The sequence below is a fragment of the Fundulus heteroclitus genome, chromosome 24 (genome assembly GCF_011125445.2).
Source record: "Fundulus heteroclitus isolate FHET01 chromosome 24, MU-UCD_Fhet_4.1, whole genome shotgun sequence".
NCBI lineage: Eukaryota > Metazoa > Chordata > Actinopteri > Cyprinodontiformes > Fundulidae > Fundulus > Fundulus heteroclitus.
In genome coordinates, this window is record NC_046384.1 from 6,207,040 (window position 1) to 6,233,635 (window position 26,596).

The 26,596-nt window shown below is 41.6% G+C and overlaps 2 protein-coding genes across 2 annotated transcripts; both read left to right on the forward strand.

Moving 5' to 3' along the window:
- The first annotated feature begins 4,776 nt into the window (after positions 1-4,776).
- Positions 4,777-11,944, forward strand: LOC118557972. Its single transcript, XM_036128510.1, has 5 exons — positions 4,777-4,853; positions 7,228-7,689; positions 8,814-8,968; positions 9,622-9,803; positions 11,877-11,944. The coding sequence occupies exons 1-4, from the start codon at positions 4,777-4,779 to the stop codon at positions 9,756-9,758; spliced, it is 831 nt and encodes a 276-aa protein (XP_035984403.1). The 3' UTR covers positions 9,759-9,803; positions 11,877-11,944.
- Positions 11,146-26,596, forward strand: LOC105917014. The gene is made up of 9 exons (XM_036128511.1): positions 11,146-11,177; positions 12,760-13,023; positions 13,111-13,365; positions 13,440-13,685; positions 17,830-18,087; positions 19,118-19,417; positions 19,494-19,763; positions 23,328-23,411; positions 26,136-26,596. The coding sequence occupies exons 1-9, from the start codon at positions 11,146-11,148 to the stop codon at positions 26,200-26,202; spliced, it is 1,776 nt and encodes a 591-aa protein (XP_035984404.1). The 3' UTR covers positions 26,203-26,596.

Sequence of the window (26,596 nt, forward strand, 5' to 3'; positions counted from 1 at the left end):
GGTTTTAGAACTTGTATTTAATAATTTTTTTTCGTTAACTAGTTACATTTCAGGACTGGAGAATGGGGTTTTGTGTATCGCCAAAAAATGAATAAAACATTTTTCTTTTCCCTTTATAACGTTTATTTAGTTTTGAGCCTTGGATATCAGAGGCCTCTGAAGAAATCAGCTTCCTAAGAAGTTTATTCTGTGCAGCAGCGGAGAGAGAGACAAAAGAAGCAAAGAAGATACTGGAGCTGTTGGCATCAGTGTACATCTTTAAAGCGGCGCCTCTTAAAGAGAAATTGACTGAATTCCTGCTGGAGTTGTTCTCTTATGAACTTAAAACAGGCTTGGGTGTCAAATCATCATCACAGACCACCATCTTCCTGAAAGTGCTCAACCTCCAGTCAAGGAGTTTACTAGGAGCCAGGTAGGTCAACTGTCCCTTTCCTAAACAGGAATATATCTCTAACAAACACTAGCTCATTTAAGACACTAAAAAACGTTTCTTTCCCACTTCAAAAGAAGATTTTTTTAAAACATAGATACAATTTAAACCTTAAAGTACACATTTTTTCAGACCATAAGGTGCACCGGATTATAAGGTGCACTAAATATTCTTCCCAAGTGTGTAATATCACCCCTCCACCTCCACAGCTCTCTATCCGTCTCTGTCTGTCTCACAGAGTAGCTGGACCACACTGCCCTGTTTCTAACATAAAGCAAAAATAAACTTGACGTTTATATTGATTTAACTTACTTGGTTTATTGTTGCTAGCATGTACTCTGAGCGCAGGCTGCCTTACATGAATGCACTTCCAGTTTAGACATTACAGTCAGGCAGCCTTGTAGATAGCTCAGGGGTCGTATCAGGTATTAACACAACAGTCAGGTATTAACACAACAGTGTACCGTAATGCTCCGAATATCCATTGTTTGGAGCGGTTTACCAAAGTCGTACTTTTACATTTTAACTGATTTTTAAGTGCATTGTACAACATAAAATTGGTCAGTAAGCACAACGGTAATCATATATAAAAAGCACCATCAATTTTTGTTAAAATGTAAGTATTTTAAGTGCGCCTTATAGTTCGAAAATACGGTATCTTAGACCCACGCAGACAAGGGGGCTGGGATGAGAATCAGTGCCTCCAAATCCAAGACCATGGTCTTGAGCCGGAAAAGGGTAGAGTACCTTCTCCGGGTTGGGGAGGATGTGCTGCCCCTAGTGGAGGAGTTCAAGTATCTTGAGGTCTTGTTCACGAATGAGGGGAAGATGGAGCGGGAGATCGACAGGCGGATTGGTGTAGCGTCTGCTGTGAAGCGGGCGCTGTACCGATCCGTTGTGGTGAAGAGAGAGCTGAGCCAAAAGGCGAAGCTCTCGATTTACCGGTCAATCTACGTTCCTACCCTCATCTATGGTCACGAGCTTTGGGTCGTGACCGAAAGAACAAGATCCCGGATACAAGCGGCTGAAATGAGTTTTCTCCGTAGTGTGTCTGGGCTCTCCCTTAGAGATAGGGTGAGGAGCTCAGTCATCCGGGGAGGACTCAGAGTAGAGCCGCTGCTCCTCCACGTCGAGAGGAGCCAGTTGAGGTGGCTCGGGCATCTGGTCAGGATGCCTCCTGGACGCCTCCCTGGTGAGGTGTTCTGGGCACGTCCCACCGGGAGGAGGCCCAGGGGAAGACCCAGGACACGCTGGAGGGACTATGTCTCCCGGCTGGCCTGGGAACGCCTTGGGATTCCTCCTGAGGAGCTGGCCCAAGTGGCTGGGGAGAGGGACGTCTGGGCCTCCCTACTGAAGCTGCTACCCCCGCGACCCGACCCCGGATAAGCGGAAGAAGACGGATGGATGGATGGATGGATATAGTTAACAGGCCAACAATACCATGCAGTTTGCAGCAAGATCAGGTTTTCCTGATGTAAAAATGCGCTTTCGCCTAGATATTGCTCAACGTAACATGACTTAGTATGTGTACATCAACAGGAACCACTTTAATTCTATGAATCAACAACCTTGACTATGTATGATGTGTAAATGTTTTTAAGCAACATTTTGGTGAGGTGTCCTGGTATGATTAATTATTTTAATGGATAGAAGTGTTGGTAACAGAGTACCAAATGGAACTGCTGAGATCAAATCATTTCTTGGTATTTCCCTCTTGTGTTTCAGGTTTTTTCATCAGAGCTTAGCTCTCAATGAACAGACCTGGTTCTTAGTGAATCTGTTCTGTGCAGCAGCAGAGAGAGAGCAGCAGACAGGAGAGAAGATGCTGGAGCTGTTAGCGTCAGTCTGTAACTATAAAACAGTCTCCTTTAAAGACAGAGAGGAGAAATATGGCCTTGACTTCCTGCTGGATCTGTACTCCCAGATGAAGAGCCATCAGACCAAAACAGGTCTGAGTCTCCTTCCATCATTACAGTCAGTTTTCCAGTCAGCTCCTGCAGTCTGGACCATAGACCTCTCAGAGAGAAAGACCTCCAACCTCCTGGAAGTGCTGAAACTCCAACCAGAGAAGAAACCAGTGATGCTGAGAGGCTGCTCACAGGAAGACAGTGAAGTGAGGAGATTCCTGCAGTTTGTTCCTTACATCTCACAGCTCAGGTAGAGTCATCTCACTTCACCCTGTGATATTTTTCTGTGTTATGGTTCACACATTCACATGTTCAGTGTAGCCTTGGGCAGACTGACATAACTGAGGCTGCCAGACAATAGGCAGGACCGTCTGACCACCGACAATAGATAATGAGAAGACAACGACTGTGACGGTTGTTGCACGGCTTTGAACCGGCAGTCATTTCACTTATTTTGGAAATTGATCCCATTTCAAAAGAGCACGTTGTTCTAATTGCAACACATGATGCTTTTGTTTAACTTCAGTTTCTTTCTTATCAGACTGAGATTGTTTATAGATTAATGATCAATTTCTTAAACTGAAATCTGTTATGTATTAACCCATTAAGTGGTTCCCCCAAATTTAAAAAACGGCTGAAAAAATATACCCAAATTAAATTAGATGCTGCTCTTGAACCATTTGTAGTAGAGGCAAAAGCATGAGGTTAGGTAAGGTAAGGCAAGTTTATCTATATAGCACTTTTCAGTAACAAGACATTCAACGTGCTGTACATGAACAGAACAGAACAGTGTATGTGTGTGTGTTTGTCTGTGAACTGTGCCAGATAGCACTTGCAGCCATTAGTCTTTGATAGTGACTGAACTTTATCAGGCACTTCAGTTCAGTGCACTCAAGGTTACAGATGTCACAGGGCATCATGTTTACATAACATCCAGGAAATATTAAGATTGTAGGGGAGCAAGTTTGGATAGCAGCATTTGTTTTGGGCAGGCAGACTCTTGTTTATCGGCGATTCCAAAACAGCCAAAATTGTGGTCATTCTGCCTGGGTCCAGCTTCCAGCTTTCTCCAAGATCGTTCCCATTATGCCAGCAAGTTCCGAAAATCGCAGCTGGCCTGCAGTTCAGCTTACACAGCATTTCAGTCTGAGTGCTGGTAGTGGCCATGTCCCTCACATGTTCAGACAGCCTTGACATTGGCTGAAACAGCTGCCGACGTTTTCAGAATTTCTCGATACTCCAGGTAACCATCAGCTCCAAAAAGCAGAAATCCTATTATCATAATTCCAATTTTGAACACATTTTCAACATCCCCGACTGACAGAATGGACCGACACACGATCCTCCTGACACCATGTGCTGCACATGTCCCATCGGGCACAGGGGTACTGGGCACAGGCTCTCCTTCGCCCAGTCTTCTCATTGAGAAAATGTTATCAATTGCGTTGAGAGTCCAGCTGACCAAATTCATAATTTATAGTTTGGAAGATATGTAAAACGAGGTCAAAAAAAGATTGATAGAAGCAAGCAGGAAAGTGGGGGAGGGAGAGGGGAAGAGGAGAGAAAAGAAAAGTAGTGTCTCTGTAAAGGTAACACTTTCAATTTTAAAATTAAGAAGTCAGCTGCAGGCTGATGCAAGGAGATTCTAGCTGGAAAATAAGGGACCTGTGTGACAGGTTAAAGTTTTAATACAATGCCCGGCATCTGCTGCCTCAGCCGTCTCCAGCAGAGTTGTTCATGTTCAGCACCAAGACTCCGGCTGTTGGCATTATCTATAAATTGTTTAAACACAGCACGGAGTCTGGCTGGAATATTGGGTTCTGCGTTGCATTACATGATGATGGGGATAAACAGTCAGATAAAATCCCAGAGATAAAGATGATTCAAAGATCTGATCAGTGTTTGTGTCTCAGTAAGAGTCTAAAAGTGTTTAGCTGCTTTAAACGAGCATTTATTTAATATTCATAGCATCTTTGTATAAAACAGAGCCCATCAAACATGTGGTTGTTTTATGCAGCTGAGATCAAAGTATATTACATTGGATTTTTTGTCCTATCTTCTAGGTTCAGTTTTGATGAGTGGGATGACGGGAGTTATGATCCTGATAAGCAACCCAGGTTCTTAGTGAACATGTTCTGTGCAGCAGCAGAGACAGAACAGCAGACAGGAGAGAAGATGCTGGAGCTGTTAGCGTCAGTCTGCGGATATGAAACATTCCCTTTTAATGAAACATACTCTGATAATAGAGATCGGAGTGACTTCCTGCTGGATCTGTACTCCCAGATGAAGGACCGTGAGACTAAAACAGGTCTGAGTCTCCTTCCATCATTACAGTCAGTTTTCCAGTCAGCTCCTGCAGTCTGGACCATAGACCTCTCAGAGAGAAAGACCTCCATCCTCCTGGAAGTACTGAAACTCCAATCAGAGAAGAAACCAGTGATGCTGACAGGCTGCTCACAGGAAGAGAGCGAAGTGAGGACTTTCCTACAGTGTCTGCCTTATATCTCACAGCTCAGGTAGAGTCGTTGTTTTTTTCACTTTCGTATTTAGTGGCAGTTTTTCCTTTGCCTTCAAGATAGGGAAAACTAAAACTTAAATATGACTGAAAAATAAAAAGCAAAAGTTGACATATAATATTTAAGTTCTAGGCAAAAAGTCCATATTCCTGTTTTTGTAACTGAATCAAGGTTATGGTAAATGACTTGTACTTGTATAGTGCTTTACAAGATGTGTAAAGTGACAGCCAAAGCTAATGATAGGGTTTTTCTGGATAGAAGTGAATCTGTAAGCACTTGGATCCAAGCCCAGTAGGTGTTTGTGAGAATGTATTTGTATATGTAACGAATATCCGTAAGAAAAAATGCTCAATAGTGTTAGTGAGGAGCCAAAGTCCCGCCCACCCAGAATGCCGAGGCAGACACTGGAGAAACCAGAACCCCAGATACCCGAAAGGTCCCCCAGAGCAACGAGCCTCAGAGGGTCCAACACAGGGAAAGCTGCCTCCCCCATCCCAGGGAAGTGCAGAGGAGAGCCCCAGGAAACCCTGTAACAACCACTGTACCAAGGCCACCAGGAGCTGCTGTGATAAGCCTGCGGGCTCCGCTAGCAGCTACGCCAGAGCAGATCCAGCCATGGGCCCAGAGACCCGAGGTCCAGGGGAACCACAAACTTCAATGGGGCCCCAACAGAGCCATGGAGCCCAGGCCCCACGAAGCAGCCACCAGGAGTGAGTCAGCACACACCCAAGCACTTAGCCCCAGAGACCGAGGACCACCAATGCACCAGCGGTTCAAGATGCTAGCCAAGGGGATGCTGTTTCCGGTTATAAAGTTCTGTTCAACCCGCAATGAATCATGGGATAGGATTAGCAATGAAGGATACACCGGACCCATCCTTCTCCTGAATCTTCCGGCGCTGTCTCCTCCATGAGGGACATGGTGACCAGTTTGAGGTTATACTCAAATCACTTCTTCTATTTAGTGACAATACCCTTAGTCCAGCTCTGCAGTGCCCCCTGAAAGCAGTCAAAGCATGGAACGGTAACTTTGTCCCCTTTTCTGGATTCCTGGCCAAATTTGTTGAGCTCCCAGGAGATCAAGGTCGCTCCATAGCCTCTCTGAATTCCTCCCACGTCTGGTTTTTGGCTTCCACAGCCATAGAAGCAACCGTTTCTCAACCCAACCCGTTAGTTGCTTCAAAGGTCTTGGAATCAAACGCCTCGTTTTTCAGTGTTCATTTTCATGACCACTGGTGTCCAACAGTGGGCTCTCTGCTTACCACTGAGACAGCAAACCTTTTGGGTTATGCTCTTGAACGCCATATCTGCAAGGGAGTTCCTGAGTGTTGCCCATTCAGATTTCCTGACCTCAACTTCCCTTAGGACCAGGGAGAAGATCTCCAAGAGGTGTAAGTTAAATAATTACATTCACATTCTCATTTCACCCTCATCACCCATTTGTGTTGTCTGGTAGCCTCCAGTGCAACAGCATGCATCGCACTACTAGGTGGTGATCAGTTGACAGCTCTGCCCCTCTTTTCGATCGAGCTTCCAGGATGCAATGTCGCAGGACCAATGATACAATTACAAAATTGATCAATCTTTGACCCAAGGAACTCTGGTAATATGAAGCATTCCGGGCCCTGACATGGTGTTTCTTAAGGACATCATACAGAAGTTCAATAACAAAACACCACTCAGGTTGATATCGAGAAGGCCAATCACACCCTTCCAGCTAACACCCTTATTGCCTATTTAGGCACTGAAATCCCACAGGAGCACCATAGAAGCACCAGATGGTATACCGTCCAGGACACCATCTAGAGACTTTGGGAAGGTCAGCCAATCTCAACTCTTGTTCAGTGCATAAGCACAGACAACAGTCAGAAGCTTTTTTTTTTCTTGCAACCTGTAGTAAACCAAGGCACTGCGGGTAGAGAGCCAACATGAAGATGTTGGCCAAACCCACAGAATCTAATGGTCGACCACCAGATACTCAACGGCCTCTTTTTGTCATCAGCGACATCATGACAATCAAGCAACTGCCATAAGTCTGATCCATTCAAATAGGGCAATTTACCATGGGAGACCCCACAAAGAGCTGAAACCCCAGACAAGCCAGTCCTCAGGATCATAGGGGCACATAAACCGCAGCACAACATGGAGGTGACAATGCAACTGAGAGGTTGATTTTAAGTAATTCATGTAATAAAAACTAGACGGTGAGGGTTCAAGATCCTGCTATCTAACAGTAAATCAAAGCTACCGAACAGGTTTCGACTGTTTCTCTTAAATTCAGATGGAGGTTTATGCCAAGAGTCTAAAGCAATCTTCAGCTGCTGAGATCAAACATGCCTGTAACATGATCACTAAACGACTCCTCCTTATTTCAGTTTGGATGACTGCGAAGAGGAGAGCTGTGATTCTGATGAACAAACCGGGTTCTTGGTGGATCTTGTCTCTGCAGCGGCAGAGAGAGAACAGCAGACGGGAGAGAAGACGCTGGAGCTGTTAGCATCAGTCTGCAGATTCGAAACATTTAGTTTTCGACACGAAAAACTGGATGATGATGACGATGACATCAAATATCGCCTAAACGCGCTGCTGGATCTGTACTCCCAGGTGAAAGACTGTAGGACTGAAACAGGTCTGAGTCTCCTTCCATCATTACAGTCAGTTTTCCAGTCAGCTCCTGCAGTCTGGACCATAGACCTCTCAGAGAGAAAGACCTCCATCCTCCTGGAAGTGCTGAGACTCCAACCAGAGAAGAAACCAGTGAAGCTGACAGGCTGCTCACAGGAAGAGAGCGAAGTGAGGAGCTTCCTAAAGTGTCTGCGCTACATCTCACAGCTCAGGTAGAGTCATTTTACTTCATTGTTTTAACTTTTCAAGAACTCGTTAGTCCTGAGTACGCGTTTTAACAGTTATAAATAGCATCCGCATGGCGATATATTATAGTTATATTCATACACTGACACATTTTTCACATGGGGTCGTATGTCAGTTAATTTAACTGATCCCATTGTTTTCATTAAATCACTTCATGGCTGTTTCAGTTCTCTTTAATTGTTGGTAGCCTGAGATTTTTGTGGCTCTATGATCACTTTGTGAAACTGGGATCCTGTTACAAATGACACAAAGATGGGGAAAAATGGGTAATTATAAAATAGTATACTGGCTCTGATATAGCTACTTGAATAGATAATTGCAGAAGGGATCACGCGTTCTCCATCAGACTTGTTGAAGATGCTGAACGTCTTGCAGCAAACACTGAGGGACCCAGGCTTACTGAAGATATATTCATTTGATTTTTTTGCCTTCTTCCAGCTGGTTATCCAGTTGTGTCCCAAGTCTAGACTCTTGTCAAGTCCAGAATGTAGGAAATGTAGGTTTCTTCTTCTCGCTGTGGTTGTTCATCATAAAGACTGTCCGAAAGTAAAACATGTATCAGCGAAATTCTTTCTACAGCATGGTATTCAGAACCAGAAGGAATAAGGGTGCAAGAAAACACAATGTTTTAGTAAGTAAAGGATATTTTGAAGTTTTTAACAGGAATAAATCAGAAGGAGAATTACAGATCTACTTCAATAGAAGGCCTCAATGAGCATTGCTGTTCTAGCAGCACAATTGTAGACCAAGAACTGGACTTTGATGGTTTGTAGATGGACATGTGAACCATTACCCCCACTACTGAACAGAAATCTAAACATGACTGGATTATTTTTTTATCCTAAACTCAGAAACAATCCCACAGATATTCCCAGAAAAATCTCAGAGATGATAATAAATCAGTAATGCGATGCTCAGGATCGGCGTTAGAGTCGTTTTAAGTAACAGGTGTATTTTTCATGTGTTTTACGTCTAATTTCATCACATGCATGGACAGATATGTACACGAGGGAGTCCATCAGAGGTGTGTGGATGTATTTTTGCTGCTAAGATAAAATCGGCTGTAAATATTTATTTTTTATTGTTCCAGGTTTGATCCTCAGACCTCAGATCTTCCTGAACAAACTGGGTTCTTGGTGGATCTGTTCTGTGCAGCAGCAGAAAAAGAGCAGCAGACAGGAGAGAAGATGCTGGAGCTGCTAGCATCAGTCTGCAGATATGAAACATTCCCTTTAGATTATAGTGGTAAATATCAGAGTGACTTCCTGCTGGATCTGTACTCCCAGATGAAGGACCGTGAGACTGAAACAGGTCTGAGTCTCCTTCCATCATTACTGTCAGTTTTCCAGTCAGCTCCTGCAGTCTGGACCATAAACCTCTCAGAGAGAAAGACCTCCATCCTCCTGGAAGTGCTGAGACTCCAAACAGAGAAGAAAGCTGTGCAGCTGACAGGCTGCTCACAGGAAGAGAGTGAAGTGAGGAGTTTCCTGCAGTGTCTGCCTTATATCTCACAGTTCAGGTAGACTAGTTTTTCTATTTCTATTATGTTGCAATTTTTTTCAGTGTCTCTCTGTGGACAGAGACAAATAAACGTGAAGAAATTCAACTCCCACGTTTAACTTTTGCATTATTATATTTGCAGTTTTGTGTCTGAGGCATCGATCGGTCCAAAAGAAAACAGGTTCTTTGTGGCCATGTTCTGTGCAGCAGCAGAGAGAGAACAGCAGACGGGAGAGAAGATGCTGGAGCTGTTAGCATCAGTCTGCGGATGTTCGAGATTCTCTTTCTATAACATCTCCAAAGCAGATCAATATCAGAGTGACTTCCTGCTGGATCTGTACTTCCAGATGAAGGAGCGTGAGACTAAAACAGGTCTGAGTCTCCTTCCATCATTACAGTCAGTTTTCCAGTCAGCTCCTGCAGTCTGGACCATAGACCTCTCCGAGAGAAAGACCTCCAACCTCCTGGAAGTGCTGAAACTCCAACCAGAGAAGAAACCAGTGATGCTGAGAGGCTGCTCACAGGAAGAGAGTGAAGTGAGGACTTTCCTGCAGTGTCTGCCTTATATTTCACAGCTCAGGTAGAGTCGTTTTAATTTTTGTGACTAAATGAACAAAGAACGAGATGACCTTTGTCTCTAAATAGTTTCTGGATCTAGATGTTGTTGTGCTATTACACACTGTTTAAAGTTATTTAATGTTTAATAAATAGATCTCAGTCTGTTAGGTATTGTCTGGTGGATATCAGCCCAAACAGCTAATATCAGGACAATGGTTAAAAGGGATGAATTCGAGCACTAACGGTCTGTTAACAGCAAACTCTGCACACATATAGAATAAGGAGTGAGAACTTCTCTTTAAGTTCAAGAATTTATTAACAGAAATAAAATGAACACCCAGAGAACATCACTATATAATGCTGTTTATCTGAATAACACTAGATTTCAGTCAACAAATCCTCTCTACTAGGCTAGTGAAACTTAACTAAACTACTAAGCAAAATTAAGATTAAAAGAAGCTAAAGGAACTATGTACACACAAAAGAAACAACAATACAAAATAAAATGGTTGATCACTATCAGAATGATTTAGTGAATCCTGGTTCACTGCAGATCCAAGTCAAAGAACCAAAGTTCATCTTAAAGAAAGTGAAATGAGGTTAAATTAGCTTAACTAATTCAGAACAACATTTGGCATGTGTTTCAACCCTTTCGCAATGAATAAATCCTGTGTTTACCAAAACATTATTTGATAAAATAACATTTCAAAGAACTTTAGGACGCTCGATTTTATTAATGCGATCATACCGCTGGGAAGCTAGGGGTTGATGTAGCGATCGGTCGCTAAAATCGGGTAATCCTAAAGTTATATACAAAAACACCATAAAATCGACACTAATGTTCCATATTAATGTGATAATAACGCTCGTAGCACTATCAAACGATTGCGGAGCAAGACTAAACAAACCTTGTGTTCGAAACGAACTGTAGTTGTGTTTCTGGGAAAAACGGATGTTATCCGGAAGCTAATAGCATTATGCTAGCGGACATTCTGCGCTAATTAAAAAAGGCTTCAAGTTGTATTTTGGTAATAATGAGCGGACCGGACAACACAAACATCAATATCCCATCAGTGTATAAAACCCTTATGGAAATAAAGTTTGTTATAACCGTGAAACACACTAGAATTACATCAGCATGGCATGGTTTCAAAGAAGCTAGCAGGAGCTATTCTGCAAGTGTTTTAAAAACACCGTAAAAACGTATTAAAGTAAACCATTTAGCTGTCCCTGTTTATTTCTCTGCCAAACCTGACGGTGCCTCTGCGTCAGTTCGGTTCACTTTGGGCATCCAGTTGGAAACAGCTGAATTACTCCAAGGCTGTTTATCTCTGAAGCCACAGCGGCTAGCTCGAAACGTAGCCATGGGGAAACGGCTCCAGGTCCTAGGCGGCCTGTGAGGGGGACCCCCTGCTGAGGGGGGCAGTTCCTTGGTGCCTGTAAACGTCTCAAATGTCACGTTGTTGCCAAATCAGCACTGCAAAAAGGGAACTAAAAGTAAGTAAAATTTTCTTGAAATTAGTTGATTTGAGCAGGTAAATAAGACTATTTGCCAATGGAATGTGATTTTTGCACTTAAAATAATAACAATTAATCTTCATCATGTTATTTCAAGTGCAGGATATCTAATTATCTTATTTTAGGTGTAAAAATACTCATTCTATTGGCAAATTCTTGAAATACACTAATTTCAAGAAAACTTTACTTACTTTTAGTTTCCTTTTTGCAGTGAGCCAAATATTTCCTCATGTTTTCGATATGTAATATATTTACAAATATATTAATTCGCATAGAAACCATCACACTTCATGCTGATTTACTCTAGTTTAATTTGCTTTCTCCTTTACAAGCAGCTCATTTATATTCATGTCTAATATCAGGTTAGAAAAAGGTCAGTTAAAGAAGTAGCTGATCATGTGTCCTGATTTTAAAACAGTTCACCAGTGATTTACGTGGTTAATGAGGATGAAGGTTCATCTCCTCAGACACACAGAGAAAAATATGCGGTCAAAGCTGCTGCTGGTTGCTTGAATTTCTCTGCAGCTAAAAACTAAATCCAACTTCATCACTAAATGTTTCCTTCTTGTTGTTCCAGGTTTCATCGTCAGAGATCAGGTCTTCCTGAACAAACCAGGTTCTTAGTGGATCTGTTCTGTGCAGCAGCAGAGAGAGAACAGCAGACAGGAGATACGATGCTGGAGCTGCTAGCATCAGTCTGCAGATATCAAACATTCCCTCTTAATGAAACATGCTCTGATTATAAATATCAGAGTGACTTCCTTCTGGATCTGTACTCCCAGATGAAGGACCGTGAGACTGAAACAGGTCTGAGTCTCCTTCCATCATTACAGTCAGTTTTCCAGTCAGCTCCTGCAGTCTGGACCATAAACCTTTCAGAGAGAAAGACCTCCAACCTCCTGGAAGTGCTGAGACTCCAACCAGAGAAGAAACCAGTGGAGCTGAGAGGCTGCTCACAGGAAGAGAGTGAAGTGAGGAGTTTCCTGCAGTGTCTGCCTTATATCTCACAGCTCAGGTAGACTCATTTAACTTCACCCATTTTTAAGTATTCAAGAACTTTTTTGACTGCAACATTCATTAACAGCATCGCCAAAGCAATATTTTATATCATACTGGGATGTTTCTCAAGTGTTGCATTCACACAGCGGAACATTATACATAGCAAGTAATATTTCACCTACTTAATAAATAAACTGATCCCATTTCAGAAGAAAACGTTGTTTTGCTTGCAGCATGTTGTGGTTCTGGTTCTGTTCAGTGTTTTCTCATCGGCCTGCCGTCATTTCTTGACCTATGATCAGTTTGTTGAAAGAAAAAGTGCTTTATACTTTCCGTGTGGTGCTGAGACATCTGTACTTCTTGTCATCTGGGGGGGATTTTCTGTGGCTCAATGACTGTGATGGTTTTAAAAAAGTGTTTTTTCCTCTTTGTCTAATCTTTCCGTGGTTTCTGTCTTTCAGCTGCGCTCCGGGCTTCTTCCAGAGCGTGTGCTCCTCCGTTTCAGTGAGGTCCGGAGAGGAGGTCCACCAGCTGGGGTCTCTGCTGCAGCTCCTGGACTTCAAGCTGCCGCTAACAGGAGAGTTGGACGGGGAAACCTGCAGATCTGTGGGCAGAGTCCTCCAACTGTGTGGATCTAAAGTGGATCTGGTCCTCAAAGCCAACAAGATGTCTGCCAGAGGGGCGTCTGTCCTCTTTGGCTCTACAACACACCTCCACAGTCTCAGGCAGGAACCTGGAGGACGTCGGCTCTAACCTGCAGTCGTGTTGAACCATCGGTTCTTGACGGTCTCTGTTCTCCTCTCTGATTTCAGACTTTCCAGCAGCCTGGCCTTGTTCCTGTCTCTGTGGGTGAGAAGAGGCAGGGTGGCCTCTCCTCTGGTTGTTGAAGAGCTTTCTGTGGTCTCCACCGAGGTTCGACCTTCACAGAGAGTCTTTCTGAAGCTTGGCAGCAGTTTGGCGTCTCTGCTGAGGTTCTGGACCGTCAGACGGTTGGACCTGACTGAGTCCTGCCTCCCTGCTCAGAGTCTCTTCAGTCTGCTGCTTCATGATGCTCCTCTCACAGTCAGGTAAATGTCTCTCCTCGCCTCCATCAGCTGAACTCATTGATCCTCAGTAAGGATTTAATCTGTGAACCCTGCAGACTGGGTGAGGAGAGTCGCCAGCAGCTGGTGGTCCTCCTCCATGAGGTCCAGGACCAGGAGTTGACGTTGTCCTCCCTGAATAAGCTTGGTGGAGACCTGAGCTCCTGCAGGCTGAGCTGGGAGGTCCTTCACTATCTGCTGCAGCAGCCGTCAGCTCAGACCATCACCGTGAACCTGAAGGAGAACCGCTTACAGGACAGAGCTGCACAGCTGCTGCCCTTCCTGCACAGGCTGCTGCTTCAGAGGTGCAGGTTTAGTCTTCTTCTCATAAATAGTCGGTCTGATCTTCCATCTATAGCAGGGGTGTCAAACATACGGCCCGCGGGCCGAATCCGGCCCGCCGAACAATTTAGTCCGGCCCTGTGGCTAAATGCATTATCATTATAAAAAAAATTAAAAAATTGTTTTGTTTTTTTTTTTTGTTTTTTTTTTCCCAGTGTCCTGTCTGGCAATGTGGCAATAAGATGCCACAAAGAGCTCATCAGATTTGACTTTCACAAGTGGACAAGATAAAAGGAAGAGAATGATAAAACAATTATTGAAAAAAACATGTACTTTGTTTAATTGAAAATATGCAGTTCCTATATTGTCCACCAGGGGCGCTGTGTTTTAATCAGCAGATTAAGCTTCAGGTGTGGAAAAATTTAAATCATTTCCTAATTTTTATCTGTTTGATGTATTTTGTCATGCAGGACAGTGTTTTTAAGTTCCAAAAAATGTGAATAAATGTTTTTCAACATTGTATAATCACTGTGATCAGTTCTTATGCATAATGCACAAGTAAATGTTTAACTGAGTAAAAGTATTGTTGAAATTGCACATACTTTTCTTAAAAACGCTGAGGTTATTCATAATATATTGTGTAAAAGTGAAATTAACTAAATATAAAAATCAACAACAAGTCCACTTTTATTAGTTCTATTTAATCTTGCAATGAGTTTACTCGTGTGGCCCTCTTGAGATCAGATTAAGCTGAATGCGGCCCCTCAACCAAAATGAGTTTGACACCCCTGATCTATAGCCTCTGGTTCACTTTTTCACTTTATTTTATTTTTATTTTTTTTAGTAAATTATCCAACATACATTAAACACAGGAAACAGTAAAAAAAAACCAACGATAAACAAACAAACCCACAATTTACCAAAAAAAAAAAAGGAATAGGATGAAGCAAAGCTTATTATTGCCTTCCCTGTTTTATACTTACAACCTTTACAATCTACCAGGTTCTTTACAGTACATATATAAATATTCAAATCTACATAACATAGGATTTTATCATTTTACATTTTAAAGCCCTTTTGAAATTCACCATGAAAGGACATAACTTTAAATCTTCATTCAGTTCATTCCACAGTTTCACACCAATAACTGAAACACATCTAGACTTTATCTGGCTCTTCTCTTTTGCACATTCAAATATAAACAAACCTCGCAAATTACATTTATTCTCTCTTAACTTAAATAGTTTCTGAATACCAGAAGGAAGACTTTTGTTCACTGCTTTATACATTATTTGCAGTATTTTTATATAAACAATGTCTTTGAATTTTAATGTGTTGCTTTGAATGAAGAGTTTATCAGTTGGTTCACGGTATCCCACCTTATTAATAAGCCTTATAGCTTTTTTTTTGCAACTTAACTAACTTATCAATAATTGTTTTATTTGCATTTCCCCATACTTCTGAACAATAAGACAAATAAGGCATGACCAAAGAGGAATATATTATATGCAGGCCTTTGATATTTATTAAATCTTATTTTAAACCAGGGGTGTCAAACATACGGCCCGAGGGCCGGATCCGGCCCGCCGAACAATTTTGTCCGGCCCTGTGGCTAAATGCATTATCATTATTAAAAAAAAAATTATTATTATTTTTTTTTATTTTTTTTTTTCCAGTGTCCTGTCTGGCAATGTGGCAATAAGAATTGTTGTCTTAATGCCAAAAAGAGTTCATCAGATTTGACTTTCACAAGTGGAGCAGTACTGCTTTTGCCATAGTACTCCGCTTGATTTATAAATGTGAATAGTTTTATTATGATTCATGCGGGGATTATCTCAAATGATATGGACACTACAATGGGAAAGTAGGAGAGGAAAGGAAGAACAAGAAGAAAAGAAACAAAAGGAAGAGAATGATAAATCAATTATTGAAAAAACATGTACTTCGTTTAATTGAAAATATGCAGTTCCTATATTGTCCACGAGGGGGCGCTGTGTTTTAATTAGCAGATTAAGCTCCAGGTGTGGAAAAATTCAAATCATTTCTTAATTTTTATCTGTTTGATGTATTTTGTCATGCAGGACAGTTTTTTAAGTTCCAAAAAATGTGAATAAATGTTTTTCAACATTGTATAATCACTGTGATCAGTTCTTATGCATAATGCACAAGTAAATGCTTAACTGAATAAAAGTATTGTTGAAATTGCACATAGTTTTCTTAAAAACGCTGAGGTTATTCATAATATATTGTGTAAAAGTGAAATTAACTTAATATAAAAATCAACAACAAGTCCACTTTTATTAGTTCTATTTAATCTTGCAATGAGTTTACTCGTGTGGCCCTCTTGAGATCAGATTAAGCTGAATGCGGCCCCTAAACCAAAATGAGTTTGACACCCCTGATCTATAGCCTCTGGTTAACTTTTTCACTTTATTTATTTATTTATTTATTTTTTTTTAGTAAATTATCCAACATACATTAAACACAGGAAACAGTAAAAAAAAAAAAAACAACGATAAACAAACAAACCCACAATTTACCAAAAAAAAAGGAATAGGCTGAAGCAAAGCTTATTATTGCCTACCCTGATTTATACTTACAACCTTTACAACCTACCAGGTTCTTTACAGTACATATATAAATATTCAAATCTACGTAACATAGGGTTTTATCATTTTACATTTTAAAGCCGTTTTAATTTTCACCAAGAAGGGACATAACTTTAAATCTTCATTCAGTTCATTCCACAGTTTCACACCAACAACTGAAACACATCTAGACTTTATCTGGCTCTTCTCTTTTGCACATTCAAATATAAACAAACCTCGCAAATTAAATTTATTCTCTCTTAACTTAAATAGTTTCTGAATACCAGAAGGAAGACTTTTGTTCACTGCTTTATACATTATTTGCAGTATTTTTATATAAACAATGTCTTTGAATTTTAATGTGTTGCTTTGAATGAAGAGTTTATCAGTTGGTTCACGGTATCCCACCTTATTAATAAGCCTTATAGCTTTTTTTTTGCAACTTAACTAACTTATCAATAATTGTTTTATTTGCATTTCCCCATACTTCTGAACAATAAGACAAATAAGGCATGTATATTCCTCCAAAGAGGAATATATTATATGCAGGCCTTTGATATTTATTAAGTCTTATTTTAAACCAGGGGTGTCAAACATACGGCCCACGGGCCGGATTCGGCCCGCCGAACAATTTTGTCCGGCCCTGTGGCTAAATGCATTATCATTATTAAAAAAAAAATAATAATTATTATTATTTTTATTTATTTTTTTTCCCCAGTGTCCTGTCTGGCAATGTGTCAATAAGAATTGTTGTCTTAATGCCAAAAAGAGCTCATCAGATTTGACTTTCACAAGTGGAGCAGTACTGCTTTTGCCATAGTGCTCCGCTTGATTTATGAATGTGAATAGTTTTATTATGATTCATGCGGGGAATATCTCAAATGATATGGACACTACAATGGGAAAGTAGGAGAGGAAAGGAAGAACAAGAAGAAAAAAAGAAAACGTGAAAGAAAGAGGAGATAAAATGAAGAGAATGATAAAACAATTATTGAAAAAAACATGTACTTCGTTTAATTGAAAATATGCAGTTCCTATATTGTCCACACTGTGTTTTAATTAGCAGATTATGCTTCAGGTGTGGAAAAATGTAAATAATTTCTTAATTTTTATCTGTTTGATGTATTTTGTCATGCAGGACAGTGTTTTTAAGTTCCAAAAAATGTGAATAAATGTTTTTCAACATTGTACAATCACTGTGATCAGTTCTTATGCATAATGCACAAGTAAATGCTTAACTGAGTAAAAGTATTGTTGAAATTGCACATACTTTTCTTAAAAACGCTGAGGTTATTTATAATATATTGTGTAAAAGTGAAAATAATTTAATATAAAAATCAACAACAAGTCCACTTTTATTAGTTCTATTTAATCTTGTAATGAGTTTACTCGTGTGGCCCTCTTGAGATCAGATTAAGCTGAATGCGGCCCCTAAACCAAAATGAGTTTGACACCCCTGTTTTAAACAATATTCCAATAGTTTTTGCAACTTTGTTTCGAATATATTCTGTGTGAGGCTTCCAACTAAGTTTATGGTTCCTGTAACTAAACAAAGTGTCTCTCCTCTGCCTGCCTTCAGGCCCAGCCCCAGCTTTGTGAGGACGTCCATCAGAGAGATCCACAGAGGTCGCAGCAGTCACATGATCCCCGGTCTGCTGAGGTCACTGGGTCATGTGATCAACCTGAGCTGCACGGAGCTGGACTCAGAGGACGCTGCTGCTCTGCTCTTCATCCTCAGACACGGTGATGGAGTTAAGCTGAAGCTGCTGTGGAGCTCCATCCCTACAGAGGGAACACAGTCCATCCTCAGGATGCTGCGCACAGTTTCTGATCTCAGGTCAGATATTAGAGCTCCTTCTAGGGCTGAACGATTTTAGAAAATAATCTATTTTTTTATTTTTTTATTTTTTTTTCTCCTTTTTTTTCTTCCTTTTTTTCTCTCTTTTTTTTCTTTTTTTTTCTCTTTTTTTTTCTTTTTTTTCTCCTTTTTTTCCTTCTTTTTTTTCCTCTTTTTTTTTCTCTTTTTTTCCTTTTTTTTCTTCTTCTTTTTTTTTCTTTTCTTTTTTTTCCTTTTTTTTGCCTTTTTTTTCTCCTTATAAAGGAAAAAAAAAGAAAATAATCTAATTGCGATTTTTTTTTTTCTTAATATTGCGATTTAATGCGATTTTTACCCCAGTTTAATTTATCATGTGTTTTAAAATATATACAAACAACAAATCAATTGTTTTGATGTTTTTGTTCTTAGCCGTGTGGATTAGTTGCTAAAAGACCCGCAGCATCTAAACTCAGAGCAGAAATTATTGCGTTCTGCCTACAATATATTTCAACCAAAATTGCAATTTTGACTTTTCTCTGCGTTAACCACAAGCAACAAAAATGACCTCTAGATAAAGATGTTTGTAAACAAGGACTATTTTAAACATGAACTTTTAATGTTTCTATTAATCAGAATATTATTCAAGAGAACAGCTTTTAATTTAATTGGACATCAATCCTTGTTGAACATAAAGTGCAACCAACAAGCAAGTCTATGTATTAAATTGATTGACCTGTACTTAATGCTATGTATGATTATATAAACTCTAAAACAAGTAATAAAATTAGATTATCTCACTGCTGCAACTGTCTTCCCTTCCATGTGGAGGCAAACCCACTTTAAACATTTTACTGACAACTAATGGACGTGTCTAATTCCCTAATTGTGACATAGCCAAAAAATTGCAGACCTCTGCGATTTGGAAATTGCGTTTTTTTTTAATCAAAATTATATTGAAAATGCGATTAATTGTTCAGCCCTAGCTCCTTCCCCTGATAAAACGTTCCCTCCTGTTTATTAACTGGTTGGCTCTCTTCTCTGTTCCCACCAGCGTGGACAGGAAGCAGCTGCTGAGCTTCATCCGCTGCTGCGCTGCCTCTGACGGCCAGCAGGAGGCGTCGGACCTGCTGAGGACTCTGCAGCACAGCGTGGACCTGTCCCTCTCCTCCTGCATGGAGGTACCAGAGGAGGATCAGCCTGAGCCTCTGAGGGTGACGGCTGCCGACTGCAGGGCCGTCTCCAGCATCCTGAGACGCAGCAGCAGGGACACACAGCTCCACCTGAGGGACTGCGAGGTGGAGGACAGCGGGCTGGACCTGCTGTTTCCTGTCCTGGACAGGGTCCGTCTCAGGTGAGGAAGAGCGCCGCTGAAGATGAAGCAGAAGCTTCTTCACTTTGATGATCTTTGCTCTGTTCCTCCTGTTCAGAGTCAGTAAGACGGTCCTGGTCCAGCTGCTGTCCCTGCTTCCTGTGGACAGTGAGAGGGACACAGTGAGACGGGCCGTGTCCCTGTGCAGAGCCCTGGGAGGAGAGCTGGATCTAAGTCACGTCCCACTGGATCAGAGGCTCTGTGGATCTCTGGTCCTGATGCTGGACCACTCTGAGGGTCTAACAGAGCTGGACCTCAGTCACTGCCAGCTGACAGACCAGCTGCTGCTCCAAGTCATCGCACATCTGCACAAAGTCCAGGTCCTGGAGTAAGTGTCCCACACCGTCCCCTCTGTGGGAGACAAACACTTTTATTTACACTATTATGTTACCGATCAAAAGCAAGTAATCTCTTTTAAAAGTAACCTTGGCTAATACAGAAATTGCTTTTCAGTAGATTAAATCATTTAATGACGGGAGGAAGCTGCCCAAACCAACCTGGCCCTGTGTGGAAAAAAGCACTGACGTTATGTCTTGCTTCAGAAAGCAAGTGTGCTTGAGTTAAACACCACAAAGTGATGCCCGGGCCTTTATCCTTCAGTGTTTTCTGGCAGAGAGCAGAATTTGTAATTTCATTAAATACAACAAGTGGCCCAGGACTCGAAGCAGCAACACGGTGTTAAATAAATGCCAGATGTAACTGCATGGATACTACAAACAGCCCGACCTTCGTCTCTTCAGGCCCCAGAATATTTTAATGCGAATCATTAAGATGTTTTTATTTATTTATTTATTGTAGCAAACATGGGATGGACCTTTGTGTTTTTTACGCTTAGCAGTGGTTTGACACCCGAGTTATTTAGCTGACGTTGTAAGTTGTTATCGAATAATTGAAATTTTTTGTCAAAATGGGATCCTACCAAAAGTGTTTTTGTAACTACTGTAATAAAACATTAAATGAGTGTGAACAAATATCTAATAACTGGTGTGGAGTGGACCCAAATTAATTGGTAAAAATGAAAGCTGACATAAAGGAGATTAACACTGGCGGCTGGTCATGTAAAGACTTCCTTCAGTCCAACGCTGTCAAGCATTGTGTGTGTAAAGTCTGACCAGTTGGATGGAAATCATTTCTCATTCATTCACTGGGGTAAAACTACATTTTTCTTCAAAGTAAAGGCCTCGCAGTAATAGTTGCAGTTTTCACAAAACGTGTCGAGATAGTTTGAGCCAAACAGAAACCGAGGTATTGGTGAGACTCTTTTTTTTTAAATACCTTTCAAAAAGAAAGACTCAGTCTAATCTTAGATATACTAAAATATTTTAGTCAAATTGATTGTTTCTTATCCCATATAAACATGGTGTATTTATTTCATGATTTTGTTGATTTGTGTAGATCCAAAATATGCTGATCTACACACAATGGCGTCCGACCCAGTGTTCCACAGATAACTCAAAGATAACTGTGGAGTGTAAACGGTCAGCAGACTGAACCGGATCGCGCTAAATGCAGACCAGTTCCCTAGTAGGTCTCGGACTGTTTTTTTTATCCCGGTGTCGGTTCGTGGCCTTTTGAGGCTGGAGTTTCAGCAGGAATGATGACGAAGCCGCAGCAGGTGGAAGTAGTAATATATTTATTTGTTGGTAGCAGCATTCACTCTGACAACCAACTAACAACCAACCTGGTATACAGACACAATCACTGCCTTAAATACCCTCTGCTGATTAAGGGTTAAACCATTCTGCACTAGACAATTTACTACTAACTTTACCTATAAAATACAATATTTACATTATACAAATACACAAATACACATTCCCACCTATTTTTTATAAATATTTTATCTTTTAAACCCACACCTAAAAACCCCTTAAAACAAACGTGCAAAAGTTCCCCCCCCTGCTTTTCCCATGGTCTCTCCCGGAACCTATAAATAGTGTCTGGACCCCTGGGGAAGCATTTGTCCAAACACCCTGGAGAGGACATAGAAAACAGGTAAGTCACCACATGCTAACACTCTGTCTCATTTCACTTCTCACAGATTCTATACCACCATTTGCTTAAGTTTCCTGACCTTAGCTCTAAATAACAATTCTTCTTTCCACAGACATCCACACCATTTCCCAATGAGGAGCAGCTGTGCAGAGCCTGAAACAAAAGGCTACATGCTAATTATTAAAATATCCAATAAATATTCAATAAATAGTTAAAACTTCTTGTGTGCAAATGGTTATTTCTGTGCAAAGTCATGCTTAAAGTGCTGTGCTAAACAAAGTGCTAATTAAGGTGCATGTTTACAGTGCAAAAGTATTCTTAAAGTGCAATACCAGTTACTTTTCCTAAAAACAGTCCCAGTAATGAAGACCTCTTCATTACACCCGGTTATCTGATAACGAAGAGTGCATGAGCAGACCGCGTCATCCCCTTACAGTCAGCTGACTGTCCGCGGGTTTTTCCGACATGTTTGGCTGCACGTCCCGAGTCACACTCCATTCAGACAAATTTCAGACATTCATAAAAATACTAGCTTCCTTACCGTGCCACACGGTTTCCAGTGATGATTCTGCTTAGCAGTGTGATGAACCTCAGCGTCTGTTGTTGTTTCCTGCGTCTGTAAATCCTTATTAGACGTTCGTTTGTCTCATCCACGTCCCAAAAGCCGACTCTCTCAAGTAAATCCACCAATGGTTGCCTTCTTCCCTAACCTGGGTGCCATTCCGAACTCAGTCCCGCCCACAACGTTTTAGGTCGGGAAGTTCGGTCTGGCATTGCTCAATAGTAGCGCGGGTATGCTGGCCCAATATCTGGCGGGCCAATCAAATCGTCAGGGCGGGCTTTATACGATGATGGACAGATGATCAACAGTAACGTAATCAACCACGTCACCAAAGCGCTGCTTGGGTTGAATTCGTTTACAACAACGATGGCTGCCGCTGGAGAGTTGAGGTGTGTAGATTCTGCTATTAGGTCTGTTCTAGAAGATATCGACAGGTTCGTGTGTTGAAGGACTCCTTGGATCCTTACATTCTTTTTGCAACACCGGCAAAAAATCGTTAACGCTCATCTTCTTATGCTAGGCTAACAGTTGAGTTCCGTTCACAACAACTTTGCGTGGCTTAACATACGTCACACACTCCGTTGCTCTTATTGGTTGTAGGTCTATCCAATAGAGTGCAGAGGAATTTTTTTTCCTGGTTCGTTCCAAACACGCCCCATAATCACAGCTCTACGGAGCAGTATCAGACTCAAATTCTGACTAGAATTGAGTATGACCATGTCAGGCTACTTCTTCCCCTGACTCTCCCCAAACACCGAAATATCACAATAATAGTCAACCATAAGATCCTGAAGGTTACGGGCGCCGCTGTTTTGTTTTGCTGCTTCCGCCTTCAATCCCAGAGAGCAGCAGTACCGCAGATCGTCACTAGGAGGCCAGGAGCAACCAAGAAGCCGGGATAAGCTTGGTGTGTAAACGGTCGTCTCGGCTGGGTTAACAGATCCAAGCTCAGACTGGTCTCGACATGGATCAGTTTAACAAGGGTAGTGTAAATGGGGCTATAGTCAGACATCAGCCAAGCGTGCTTCAAAGAGCCGCGACACTGCGTCCGGATCCAGCAGAGACTCCTGTCCCCGTTAGCGTCGGTTCTTTTCTCCCCACAGGGTCCCTCCCATTGCTTCCTTTGGACTTCTAGCAGCGTCCCGCCTCTAACTTCACAGCTCACCTTTTGTTCTGCATCTCTAAATCGCTAATTAGACCAGCTTTACCTTTTAGCAAACGATTACGCAACGTAAAACACACCACAGCCTGTCTGCATGAGGACAGCCTTGGTTCTTCTTGCTTTGTTCCCGGTGGAACCGGACGTAACGCAGAGTGTTTGTCCTTGTGTTGCAGTCTCAGCCACAATCAGATCACCGACGCTTCCACCGCGCCGCTGCTCCAGCTGGTCTCCGTCAACCCCTCCGTCGGTCCTGTGAGGTGAGCGAGCGTCCATTGGTTCACCTTCAGTGTTTAGCTCTGGTTTTATCCCTGGAATATTTAGGTACCGACGTTGCTTCTCTTCGCCCAGGAGGGAGAAGATAAATGAAGCGATGCTAAAGGACACTGGAGGGTCACTTAAAGCAGCGGCCCTCAAACCTGGGTCCCCGGACCCTCGGGGGTCCGCGAACCATGAGTTGGGGGTCCGTGAACCGCATGTTGTCGGGCCTGGAGAGGCTAAGTAACACAATGGACAAATAATTAACTCCGTCCACTTCATCAAATAAGGTAAAAGCCAAATGAGCTAAAATTAGGACGTAAGACAACATCGAGAATGAGGATCTAATCTCCACCAGATCTCTAATATTAGGTGTATTTATATACAATTTTAAAAACATACATCATTCCCAATGTATGTAACAGTACAAAGGGCTGTTTAAAAAATGTTATCAGCATGAGGAATCTAAAGGGGGGAAAAGTTTTACCGGTGCTAAGGGCTCCCTGGTCATGAAAGGTTTGAGAACCCGGGACTCAAAGGTCAGGGACGTCACGTCTTTGGAAAAGATGATAGATGTTGCCTGAAAGACAGCATCATAAAGACGTCTACTGGTGACTAAATGTTGTTGAAAGTTGGTTTACACGGATCAAACTACCAACCAAGAAGGACGTCCTGTGTTGTTGTGTGGCTAAAAGTCTACCAGGTTTAGACTTTGACTAGGACTCTCCATAGGAAGTGATCCTGAGCACCAAGTTGAAAATTGATGGCTCGAAACTGAGTTTCTGCTAAAGTTCCTGGTTCAAATTCACGGTTTGATCCGTCACAGCAAGTCATCCAGGTGGTGAAGCAGCCCCAGACCATCACACCACCACCACCATGTCTGACCGTCAGGGTGGACATGTTTCTTAGACGCTGGTACTTTACATCAGCAGTGGTTCCGGCGGTGAAGCTCTTCTGTTTAGTGCATAGAGAGCTTCAGATGTTCGGCAGTGTTGTATAAAGTACTGAAATCTCAGAGTCAAGTAAAAGTATAGGTACCTCTCCAAAATATGACTTTGGTAAAAGTCCAAGTCACTGACTGAAATGTTACTTGAGTAAAAGTATCTGAAATTTCTTGTACTTAAGTATGAACATTACTGTAAAAATAGATGTACTCAAGTAATGTAATACAAAGTACAAGTAAAAAGTAAAACAAAGCAAATGCAGTTTGAATGACATTTTTTAGATTTTGGTAAACTTTGAAAGTAAAATTCCCTTAAAATAATATAAACAACCAAGTGCAGGAGAAATTTAGACCAAGTTTAGACAGAAAATGCATCATTTTGTAAGCTTTCAGTTTTCCTTCTTTAAGTAAGGTCAGTGCTAAGCACTTTACAATTATACACAACCAAGTTCAGGTAAAATTTAGACCAGGGGGTGTACACTAAGAACATGGTTAAGTGATAAACCAGGCTTAGTTAACCTACAGGAAGTGGTAAACCTGCTAATAGATACAGCTGCAGGTTGTCATTTAGTTAAGAAAATTATGACTCTCTGCTATTTGATGCTTTACTTATACCACACGGTTAATTTAACCTGCTTTACCACTGAACCAGCTTCTTATCCTGTTGGTGGTGATGAAACGTTACCTGACTCCGCCAGATAGATTTGCTCCGCATATCCATCTGGAAACCTTCCGTTGAAGTAATTTTGGGAAGGGGCGAAAATACTGGTTAGCTGATTGGCCTATGTTGGTGATAGACGGGCCAAATAAACCAATCAGATTCGTCGTCGCTCGTAACAGAGCAACGACGAAAACACAACCACAAGCCAAGCTACTCTTGCTGCTGCAGGTAAAGGCTCGTTAGCTCAGCAGAGAAATACTCTGTAATTCCGATAAAACTTGCTCGATAGCCACGCTAACGCTAGTTTCATCGGCTGAAGCCGCCATGTTCTTTAGACTGAACTGTAGCGCTTCTCGTTGCGTCACACCTCAACCCGCCTCAAAGCCAACGCTGATTGGACGTTCGTTTGGTGAACGGCTCCAAATTTTCTTTAACGGAGAGTATCCAGACTGATCTGCGAGTGAAACCTTGAAAGCTCGCGAGATCAGGATGGTCTCACGAGGCTAGATGAAACGAGTAACTAAACCAAACATTTAAAATGTATTGGAGTAAAAGTATGTAATTAAGTTCAGAAATATAGTGAAGTAAAAGTAAAAGTTTTTAAAAAAATGTTATACTCGAGAAAACTATAAAGTACCCCAAAATGTACTTAAGTACAGTAGTGAAGTATTTTTAATTTGTTACTATACAACACTGGTTCGGGGTTCTCCTTTGACCTCGTGGTTGAGTCGCCCAACTACTCCTTAGTTTCTAGTAATTCTGTATTTGTTGTTATTGAGGTTTTTTTTTTTTTCCAAGCAGGGCTCACACATTTCTTTCAATGAATGAGTGAGTTGTCTCTCGTTCATCACACGTCCCAAAACGAAGCCTGTTCACGTTCTCCTTGGCACAAATCATAAATCTGGAGCCTATAACTCCTATAACACCTGCGGGCAAAGCAGAGATTTATAAATGTAACGTGTAATCTGTGTTAAAGAAAAATGTATGGCATCATCATAGTGTTGGTAATGTGTCCCTCACAGGCATCCTGTGGTCCCACGTTTGTTTTTTTTGTTTATTTTTATTATTTAGATCTGGTAATTCTGAGGTGAAGTTATGTTGTCTGCTTTGCTCCGTTTCTAGACTCTGCAGCAACGGCATCCTCGACACAGCTCCTTATAAGGTCAACAGGAAGTGTGAAATCTGGTGAAGCGGCGTTCCGTCAGCTGGTCATGTGACCAACAGGAAGTCCCCGTCTCCTGGTGTCATCAAGGACGTCATCAGGTTGTGCTGCTAACACCGTGAGGCGGTCAGCAGCGGAGTCGAGCCGTTTTTTTCTTCTGGTTTCCGTGTTTCGGTCCAGATGGGGAGGGAAACCAGTTTGGTACTTTGACTAGGCCAGGTGGGCTGGGAACGGGAACATGGGAGTCGTTTCTAGTTAAGGTTTGGAGTCATTTTCTCTGCTGCTATTTCCTTCTGTTTAGACGAAAATGTTCCGAAATGTTACACAAATAAAAAAGATGCCTAATGCTAAACTGCAGAGAAACCTCAGCTTCCATTGGCTTTGTTTAAACCAGTTTACGGCTGGATGTTCAACTAAATTC

Bases quoted from the DNA above. Each gene is read 5' to 3' on its own strand.
- LOC118557972 (XM_036128510.1), top strand. From the start codon at position 4,777: ATGCTGACAGGCTGCTCACAGGAAGAGAGCGAAGTGAGGACTTTCCTA. The intron at 4,854-7,227 runs GTAGAGTCGTTG...TCCTTATTTCAG, and splicing joins CCTTATATCTCACAGCTCAG to TTTGGATGACTGCGAAGAGG. The intron at 8,969-9,621 runs GTAAATATCAGA...CCATCATTACAG, and splicing joins ATTCCCTTTAGATTATAGTG to TCAGTTTTCCAGTCAGCTCC.
- LOC105917014 (XM_036128511.1), top strand. From the start codon at position 11,146: ATGGGGAAACGGCTCCAGGTCCTAGGCGGCCT. The intron at 13,366-13,439 runs GTAAATGTCTCT...TGAACCCTGCAG, and splicing joins GATGCTCCTCTCACAGTCAG to ACTGGGTGAGGAGAGTCGCC. The intron at 19,418-19,493 runs GTGAGGAAGAGC...CCTCCTGTTCAG, and splicing joins CTGGACAGGGTCCGTCTCAG to AGTCAGTAAGACGGTCCTGG.